The 10346-nt window shown below is 47.2% G+C and overlaps 1 protein-coding gene, 1 long non-coding RNA gene and 1 other non-coding gene across 5 annotated transcripts in view; 2 read left to right on the top strand and 1 right to left on the bottom strand.

Annotated features, from left to right (window-relative positions):
* Positions 1-1302: 1302 nt before the first annotated feature.
* Positions 1303-5463, bottom strand: LOC149441434 (uncharacterized). Its single transcript, XR_016307374.1, has 2 exons — positions 5405-5463; positions 1303-1762 (listed from the first exon to the last, which is right to left on the bottom strand). It is a non-coding gene; the product is annotated as an uncharacterized LOC149441434 (long non-coding RNA).
* Positions 5464-5746: 283 nt separating this feature from the next.
* Positions 5747-5828, top strand: TRNAS-AGA (transfer RNA serine (anticodon AGA)). The gene has a single exon. It is a non-coding gene; the product is annotated as a tRNA-Ser (tRNA).
* Positions 5829-5948: 120 nt separating this feature from the next.
* HS1BP3 (HCLS1 binding protein 3) overlaps positions 5949-10346 on the top strand; it is a 279416-nt gene continuing 275018 nt past the window's right edge. For all 3 annotated transcript variants that reach the window (XM_089657353.1, XM_089657351.1, XM_089657352.1), the window contains exon 1: positions 5949-6073. In XM_089657353.1, coding sequence (XP_089513479.1) covers positions 6048-6073 — 26 coding nt within the window. In that variant the 5' untranslated portion in view covers positions 5949-6047. The remainder of the gene's footprint in view (positions 6074-10346) is intronic.

Raw genomic sequence — 10346 nt, 5'->3', positions numbered from 1 at the left:
AGTATATGCTGCATATTGTGTCCTATAGACAGAACAGGAAGCAAAAGGAAATCTCTTCAATATTTGTTTATTACAGGTACTTATATAGCGCTGTCAATTTATGCTGCACTTTATATATATATTGTACATTCACTATCTCACATTCATACATACACATACTAGGGCCAATTTAGACAGGATCCAATTAACCTTCCAGGATGTCCTTGGAGTGTGGGAGGAAACCCATACAGGCACAGGGTGAACATGCAATCTCCAGACAGGTGGTTCCGTGGTTGGGATTTAACCAATGACCCTAGTACTGCCAGAGTCAAGCTAATCACTTAGCCACCATGCTGCCCAATATGAGGGAAATTCTTTCTTAGATAGGGGATCCTGAACAAACAAATGTGTCCCATCAAGCATCTCCATTGGGAGATTTCCTCTCTGTTCTTGTTCTTCTTAAAGGTTCCAACAAACGTCCCCATTGGAAGGTTTGCCTTCTATTCTTGTTCTTCTTACAGGGGTAAGACAAAAAAAATGGAAACACTACATGATTTGCAGGTGTGAAAGTGATGACATGTTTCGCGTTGAAACGGAAGTGATGTAACATTCTTTTGCTTCCGTTGTGTATTCCTCTGATGGGGAATATGATGTAAAGGGCCAGTCTGATGGGGAAATATGATAGAAAGGGGTACTTTGAGTGTAAGGGGGAACTCTGATGGGAATACCTGATGTAAGGTGGCAATGTGATGGGGATACCTGATGTAAAGGGGCACTCTGATGGGGACAACTGATGTAAAGGAGCACTCTGATGGGCACACCTGACGTGATGGAAATACATGATATAAAGTTGCACTCTGATGGCGACACGTAATGTAAGGGAGCACGTTGATGGGCACACCCTATTCAGACCTCGGCCAGAAGAAAAATTTAGTGACCGAACCTCCTTGAATTTAATTCAATACCCCTGTCGTATATCATCATTGTGTTGAGTAGGGAACCATCTAATGGGTGTTCACTGCAACTGCACCTGTTTTTATTATTCCCTTTCAACAAGAACAGGAAGTGTTTCATGTTTGTTAAGAATAAAGATTTTCCATAAACCATTGCAGTGATTTTAGCTTCCAGAAGACTACCAGTAAAGGTGTCCTCTATTCTCTCTTTGATACACGTATGTCTGTAAGTTCTTTCATTGTGTTTGTCAAAGTCATATGCATAGCTAGATCGCATTGAAATGTATTCAATGTGATTGTAGGTAGCAGTTTGCAAGAAATGTATTCATTGTAAGAATTTGTGAGAGACATATCTACAAACATATTATAATTTCAGTTTATATGATTGTATTGCAGTTTTACAGAACTCTTCACAGAAGTAAATTCAGTTTTCAAATGAAACACAACACTGCTTCTGTCAGTTTTGTTAGCTAACTGTTGGCTAACCATTAGCAGGAGAGCATAGGTAGGGTAGTATTCTATTTACTCATTAGAGTTGTATTATTATTATTATTATTAGTTAAAAACATCTCTTCTTTTTGCTGAAAAACATCAGTTTGGATACATTTGATGATGCCTTATCTTCTTATACAGGCCTGCATTGCTCTGCCCCATATCAGCACCGCTCTATGCATTCATAGGACCAATCTTGTGACTCCAAGGAGAAGACCTCGATGTTATGGTCCTCACAGGTGAAGATGCTCCAGATCTCCATCATGGGACTGATACAGCCCTTCCTCTTCCTGCTCCTCCAGGAGAAACAGCAGACCTGGTTATGATCCATGTTAGGCCTGTAGCAAAAAAAAATTCCTAAATCAGCCAGAATCCTTTCATTTGGATGTCTTCAAAGCCTGAGTGTCTGCTTCATGGGCTTTTTTATGTTTTAGCTTTGTATAGAGTGGATAAGATAGAACTGATTTCATCTGCGGTGGGGGGGGGAGAGCAATAGTGTACAGTGTGTGTGTGTGTGTGTGTGTGTGTGTGTGTGTGTGTGTGTGTGTGTGTAACTATAATGCCCAGCAAGGGGAGGTGGAGAAATATAGTTTGCTGATGTTGTGGAGAAGACCAATAGGACTCAGCTGGGGGTGGGAAACAACAATAGTGCCCAGAAGGAGGTGAGGGAGAACAATAGTGCCCAGTTGGGGTTGGCAGGAATTATAGTTCCTAGCAGTGGGTAGGGAGAATTATAGTGCCCTGGGGGAGTGTCCAGCAATGAGAACAATCGTGCCTAGCAGGAAAAACAATAGTGCCCAGCAGGGGTGGGGGGAGAACAACATTGCCAGGTGCAGGGAGGGGGGAAATATAGTGCCAAGCAAGGGTGGAGAAGAATAATAGTAGAACTACATTGCCCAGGGAAGGGGATGGAGGAGAACAGTAGTGCTCAGTGGTGAATGGAAGGAGAACTTTAGTGCCCAGCGGGGGGAAGGGGAAACTATTGTGCTGAGCAGGGGGTGGGGGCGAACAATAGTGTTCGGTGGGGATGGAGGAGAACAATAGTGCTCAGCATGGGAAGGGGGCCAATAATAGAGCTCAGTGGGGATGGAGGAGAACAATAGTGCTCAGCATGGGAAGGGGACCAATAATAGTGTCCATTGGGGATGGAGGAGAACAATAGTGCTCACCATGAGAAGGGGGCCAATAATAGTACTCAGTTGGGATGGAGGAGAACAATAGTGCTCAGCATGGGAAGGGGGCCGATAATAGTGTCCAGTGGGGATGGAGGAGAACAATAGTGCTCAGCATGGCAAGGGGGCCGATAATAGTGTCCAGTGGGGATGGAGGAGAACAATAGCGCTCAGCATGGGAAGGGGGCCTGTCATGGTATGGGAGCCTGCCAATTATTAATCCCCTTATTAATGCCTTGTATCACATGCCCTCAGAGTCCTGCTCTGTATTGCTCCAATTGTCCCATGTGTCACTAGGCCAAATGGCCATATCAAATTACTCTGGGCCCCCTCCCTCCTGGCCAGCTGGCTGGGAGCTCTCTGCACACCTCCCAACCTGCTTTTCATCTATGCAGACAGCATCCCTGCCCCCAGGATGTCCCTGTCACCAGCCTGATTCTCCCTGGGGTCTAGTGTTCCCTTCCCCCTCCCGGTTGCCAAGGTGACCGGGGAGCGTCCTGCAGCAGTTTAAGAGGTGGATGCTGGGAGCTCCTATTCATTCTGGTGTGTAGTCTGCAAGGGATCTCAAGCTTTGGCGAGACCCTTGTGAATAGACTCTGCAAGCCTACCCCAGCCTCACAGAGACCCCACAGGAGGGAAGAGACAACCAGACAAAGATTGCCTGCGATTGCGAGAGACCCCACAGAAGGGGGAGAGACTACCACAGCCCGTCTGCCAGAGCCAGAGGCCACCCGCCTGATCCGGACTCCACAGGTACCTGCATTCTGCTTCTACCCCTGGGAGACCAGGCACCCTGTTGGATCCGTGAGTACCTGCTTCCCCACTGTGTTACCTGGACTGTTGCGGTGGTGACTCCTCGCACCCCTCTCCTGTGTCGGACTACCCGTTACAGGGACACCCCCTTGGCTCTCCTAGTGGACTATAAGTGGGTGGGGCCCTGTCGTTACAATTTAGTGGCAAATCCACCCTCTCTGCCACCCAACGTATTGAAGGACAGGCGTCTGTTTGTCTCAATAAAGCTTTGTGCATCTGCTATCCACTCTGTGTGTTCTGTCCTGCCTTTCCTCTGTTACAGGGCCGATAATAGTGTCCAGTGGGGATGGAGGAGAACAATAGTGCTCAGCATGGGAAGGGGGCCGATAATAGTGTCCAGTGGGGATGGAGGAGAACAATAGTGCTCAGCATGCAAGGGGGCCAATAATAGTGTCCAGTGGGGTTTGAGGAGAACAATACTGTTCAGCATGGGAAGGGGGCCAATAATAGTGCTCAGTGGGGATGGAGGAGAACAATAGTGCTCAGCATGGCAAGGGGGCCAATAATAGTGTCCAGTGGGGATTGAGGAGAACAATAGTGCTCAGCATAGGAAGGGGGCCAATAATAGTGCTCAGTAAGGATGGAGGAGAACAATAGTGCTCAGCATGGGAAGGGGGCCAATAATAGTGTCCAGTGGGGATGGAGGAGAACAATAGTGCTCAGCATGGGAAGGGGGCCAATAATAGTGTCCAGTGGGGATGGAGGAGAACAATAGTGCTCAGCATGGGTAGGGGGCCAATAATAGTGTCCAGTGGGGATGGAGGAGAACAATAGTGCTCAGCATGTGAAGGGGGCCAATAATAGTGCTCAGTGGGGATGGAGGAGAACAATAGTGCTCAGCATGGGAAGGGGGCCAATAATAGTGTCCAGTGGGGATGGAGGAGAACAATAGTGCTCAGCATGGGAAGAGGGCCAACAGTAGTGCCCAGCAGGAGTGGCGCAACCAATGGTACCCAGCTGGGTTGAGTGAAAAATATAGTGTGCAGTGGGAGTGGAGGAGAACACTAGTGCTCAGCAGGGGGTCAAGGAGAACAGTGACACCCAGTAGGAGTGGCAGGGAACCACAGTGCACAGTAAAAGGTGGGGGAGAACAATACCACCAAGTAGGAGTGGCAGAGAATTAGAGACCAGCAGGGGGTGATATTTGCTCCATCATGCCCTTCCTATTAGGCCCCTTGCGCACAACCGCAGTGCATCCCTCTCGGTGTTTTAGTGCGCCCAGGAGGGACAGGTGTGGTGTCCAGCACAAGTTAGCCTGTTAAAGTCTATGGCAGGCAGAGTGGATGGGGCTGAATGCTGTACTGAGTGGTACCTGGTGTTTATGGCCTTGTGAGTTCAGGAATGAATGCACAGAATGCACGTCTTCTGCCTTCCAGACCTTCTTCCCTCAATCCACAGGGCCCTAAAGATCAGGTACCACTCAGTACAGCATTCAGCCCCATCCACTCTGCCTGCCATAGACAGGCTGTCTGCTGCAGGGCTGGTCGCTGCACCTATTGCTCCTGGGGCACTAAGGTGCCCATTCACAGCAGATGCAGTTGAGTGCATTTTTGACCGCATTCCAACCGCATAGACAGTGCAATGTCCAGGTTATCCTATAGGCATAGTTCATACCATTACAGTGAAGTGAAAAAAAACCCAGCATGTTGCCTTTTACCCTGCTGCAAATGCGCAAAAACGTGGGCAAATGCACCTCAGCGCAATAACGCATAAAAGCCTAAAGAAAGAAGGAAGAGACCTTACATGACAAACGTGGAAATAATCCTGTATAGTAATAATAATAAAAAAACGTGCATCAAATGCAAAGGTATGTGAAAAAACACGGATACATTCAGTTTCTGGTGTGAAGGGGCCCTAAACCGTCATGAGGGATGCGTGTCAGTTGGGGAGTTCTCCTCTTCACACCATATGAATAAATGAATATGTACTGACATTATGCACTGTACGCGTCACACTCTGGTCACGTGACTTCTGAATAACTGCATATGTACTGACATTATGTACCGTACGCGTCACACTCTGGTCACGTGACTTCTGAATAAATGAATATGTACTTACATTATCTACCGTACGCGTCACACTGTGCTCACGTGACTTCTGAAGAAATGAATATGTACTGACATTATACACTGTACACGTCACACTGTGGTCACGTGACTTCTGAAGAAATGAATATGTACTGACATTATGCACCGTACACGTCACACTCTGGTCACATGACCTCTGACTCTACTACAGCACGTCTGTCCAACTTTCAGGTCTGGCATGAGCAGGAAGGAGCCATAACTGACTAAATATCGACTGGTTAATCTTTCAGCCTGTGCTTGCATCACACAAGTAGTCGTGGCCGAGTGGTTAAGGCGATGGACTAGAAATCCATTGGGGTCTCCCCGCGCAGGTTCGAATCCTGCCGACTACGAGTTATTTTTCTTTCCTCAGAAATGAAATGAAAAAAAAAGATAATATTTTAATGTTTTTCTCTGAGCGTTCTTTGGCTGCATAGCAACCCGGGGCTGGTGTGGGCAGACATTTCTAGAACTGGGCTCCCCCGCACCGGCTGTTTGTGACTGAGGGGTGTGTGTATAGCCCCGTCCGTCGGGTCCCGTGACCAGCCGCCGCCTCCTCCTCCTCCTCAGCCATGGCGGCCCCGGTGCTCACATTCAGGTCAGTGCTGCTCCACGTCCTCCCCCTTCCCGGGCCTCATGGACCGGCCTTGAGCGGGCTCTGAGGTGCCGAGTGTGTACAATACACATATCCCCTCCCCCCTAGTATAACTTGTCTGGAAGTTGGTATGAAGAGGACCTGCCCCCCACTTCTCTGTATTCCCGGGGATTGGCCCCCCTATTAGTCAGATTTGGGGCCCAGGCCTTATGGGGGGTGTCCTATATACAATTGCATTTCTGGGGCCCAGTTTGCTGGAATTCTGCTGTTTTCTGACTGCAGTTTAGTTGCTGAGGTCTGCAGCCTGGGGGGCTGACCAATCCAGAGGTGTGCCGTTACCGAGGGTAACACCGCGAGGGACATTTTTGACATTGCGGCTTTCACATAATATTGCAAATTAAATGGCAGCCCTATGTGTGTTTATCACCCCCAAAAGTAGCTTGTGCTCCTTATCGGGCGACAAGCTTCACGCAATTTGTGAAGGTGCGGTTTGCAACACAACAATCACGACAGAATCGCATTACGTTTGGGCTGCCGTTGAAGGATAATGGCACCTGAAAACACTCAGCCGTTGTGATACGATTGCCACTCGATTTGGGAATGCAGGGAGAATCACAGCGATTCCGCCCTTGATCCCGATTGCCACTCGATTTGGGAATGCAGGGAGAATCACAGCGATTCCGCCCTTCATCCCGATTGCCACTCCATTTGGGAATGCAGGGAGAATCACAGCGATTCCGCCCTTGATCCCGATTGCCGCTCGATTTGGGAATGCAGGGAGAATCACAGCGATTCCGCTCTTGATCCCGATTGCCGCTCGATTTGGGAATGCAGGGAGAATCACAGCGATTCCGCCCTTGATCCCGATTGCCACTCGATTTGGGAATGCAGGGAGAATCACAGCGATTCCGCTCTTGATCCCGATTGCCGCTCGATTTGGGAATGCAGGGAGAATCACAGCGATTCCGCCCTTGATCCCGATTGCCACTCGATTTGGGAATGCAGGGAGAATCACAGTGATTCCACCCTTGATTCCAAATCATGAGATGTGAACGAGGCTTGTGGGCCACTTCACACCAGAACATGGTGCTGGAAAGGTGCGTTCTGTGCCTGTTGCTTGCACTGCGCTAAGGCTCCATTCATATCTGACTATAGCTTAGATTGTAAGCTCCAAGGAGCAGGGCCCTCCTATTCCTCTTGTGTATTGTTGCTGTATTGTCTCCCGTTATATTGTAAAGCACTGAGCAAACTCTTGGCGCTATATAAATCCAGTGTAATAATAATAGCGGTTTTGTGTTTTTTCACAACATTTTGTTGCGTGTTTGCAAACTTTTGTGCGCAATTTGTTCAGGAGTTTTCAAGCTTTTTGAGTTCTGGCGTTTTTGTATTAGCCAATAGAGTAAAATTTCATCTGTGGCATCACTTCTTGCCATGCCAGAAAAACGCTCTTGGTCGCGTGACAAAACGTGTGAAAGTGCATGAAACCGCGCGATTTGCGTGCTTCCATGTATTGCTATGGGATTGAAAACACGCCAAAAATGCATCAATTGCCTACAAAAGTAGCTTCAGGCAATGTGCTTCAGGCGACTTGGAGTGGACATGTGAACCATCTCCATAAAGCGATATTGATTTTTTTTCTCCCTGAGCGGTTTGGCGCTTCAAGCTTTGCACTTCAAAACGCTCAGGTGTGAATGAGGCCTAAGAGCATACTGCTTTTTGGATCTGCTGTAGGTACCGCTACATTGTTAACAACACTCCGAACACAGATCGCAAATGCAGCATGTTTGTGAGCACCAGATCACGCGTTACTGTAGTACCATGCAATTTGGTGCAGCACGTGTTTGAAAAGTAATGCATGCACAACGGACATTTGCCCAGCTTGCCTAAACCCCTTTCCTCCTGGCAGCAGTGTTTCGGTAAAAAAAAGCTTGATGCATGTAAACGTGTTAAAAGCAGCGTTCGTAAAAATGTGCATGAAGCCTTTTACTGCATTCCGGAGCCAGCTGCTTCCCATCCAAATAAACGGGCTGCAAAATTGCATCACGCAGGAACCACACAGGAACATGTTCCTTTGTGACTTAGGTGCGATCAGCCCTAAGGCTAGGTTGATACCAATGCAAGTTGTGTTCGGCCATTTATGCATTGTGTTTTGTGTTGTATTTTTGCTGCATTTTTGATGCGTTTTGCATCTTTTTTTCTTTTTCTTGTTGCTAGGCAGATTTAAAATGCAAAATACCACAAAAACGCACTACATGCTTTTCTGCAGCTTTCCATTGAAGTCTATAGAACCAAAAACGCAACTTTTTGCATTAAAAAAAGTCCCTGACATTTTCCAAAAAACGCACTGGGCAAAAGCACGGAGATGTGAATGTGTCCCATTTGAAATCATGTTAAATGGACTGTACTGTGTTTCTGCAAGACGCTGAGGAAAATGCTTAGGTGTGAACCTAGGGTAAGGCTAGGTTCACACCAGTACGGTGAAACAGTGTGCATTTTTCACCCATTCCCACACTTTGCGTGTAATACAGCTTATTCATTGCAGTGGGCTATCGTACGTACGTGAAGCGTGTAAAAAGAAGTCCTGGACCCTTTAGTATAACTGTGTCACACCAAACCACATGGAGGTGCGACACCATGCAGTTTGGTGCGCTCGTTTGCCAACGATTAAGAATTAATGGCATTTCTTTGCATGTTGGGCGTGATTTTGTGCCCGTTCTCGACATGCATAGATGTGAACCAACCATAGATGTGCCTAACATGCAATGCTTGGGAAGCGCAAAAAAACCGCACAGATTACACTGTACTGGAGTGATCCTAGCACAAGGCCTCGTTGACACCACATGTCGTGTCCGCTGAAAAGAGATTCTCAGTGAATTGCTTTTTAGAGGGCAGTTGACACAGGGCTGAGTGGCAACATGTCACCTTTGGGATACCTGTTTAAACCCTTGCATGCCCCCTCACACAATGCAGTAGACGACACATTTCTACTAGTACTATCTGCCAAATGTCACATGTGCTGTGGGTGCAAAGCAATGTGTCTGCGGCCTGCATACCACCCCCTCCAGCCACCGTGTTAGGTTAAGGTGGGCAGCTCAGCACACACTTAGGCCCCGTTCACACTTGAACGATGCTACTGTGTTGTGTTTTTACCAATTTATTGCACTCTTTTTTTTTACCATTCATTTGAATAGCCCTCCCTTTGCTCCAGAAACACGCTAAAAAAGCTCATATACCAATTTGGTGGCATGAACCAAGTGCGTTTTTGCATTGCTCGTTTTTTACACGTTTTATTGTACAACTACTACCCACATTTGGAATGCCATTTAAGAAATAATGTTACTGCAAGCATGTTGCGCATGTTAACAGATTGGCAGAAACACTTGTTTGGGAAAAAGGATTTAAATAACTAAAAGCTGATCATTGTTACATATAGTTATATGGTCAGTCTGGCTGAAAAAAGACAAAAATCTATCCAGTTCAACCATTTAAAAAAAAAGGTTATAATCCTATACCCACAGTTGATCCAGAGGAAGGCAAAAAACCCAGCAAAGTATGATCCAATTTGCTCCTACAGCGGAAAAAATTCCTTCCTGATCCCCTGAGAGGCAATCGGATATTCCCTGGATCAACTTTACCTATAAATGTTATATCCAGTTATATTCTGTGTATCTAAGAAAGCACCAGGGGCGGTCTGACCATTTGGAAACTTGGGCACTGCCCGAGGGTCCGGGGTCAGTAGGGGGCCCCATGAGATGCCCCTGGTACCTTTTTCATAGGCTTTTTTGAGTTTGGGCAAGGACACGGGCCCCATGATCCCCTATTGCCCGGGGGCCCCATGTGTTGTCAGTCCACCCCTGGTAAGAAACCCTGTCCAGTGGTAAGTGGTTTGTTTCCATACATGGATCAAATCTCAGCAGGTTCAGCAATGACCGGCCTAAATTCTTTCCATCTATGGGCAGGCTGGCTGTACTGAAGTTGATCCATCTATGGACTTCAGTACACCCAGGCTGTTGGATTTTTTGCATGCGATCATGGCCCGTGGCTATAGCAGTAATCATTGTGTTCCGCTGCCAGAACACAGTAGCGCTGCAGGAGGGTTTTCCCCAATGACTGTGTTGATGGGGAATCCAGCAATGGCATCATCTATGGCTTGCATAACTGCCATTTTTGCAGAACAGTTTGATCTGTGAATGCAGAAATAAACCTATTGATTTATCTGTTTCCAAAAAAAGAATAACATTCATGACATGCCATGAATGATAACCGACACAGTAGG

The sequence above is a fragment of the Staurois parvus genome, unplaced genomic scaffold (assembly GCF_062004578.1).
Source record: "Staurois parvus isolate SC_StPar_1 unplaced genomic scaffold, SC_StPar_1.0 ptg000985l, whole genome shotgun sequence".
In the NCBI taxonomy this organism is placed as follows: Eukaryota; Metazoa; Chordata; class Amphibia; order Anura; family Ranidae; genus Staurois; species Staurois parvus.
Note: the sequence above shows the minus strand (reverse complement) of the source record. Positions and strands in the feature narration are given on the sequence as shown.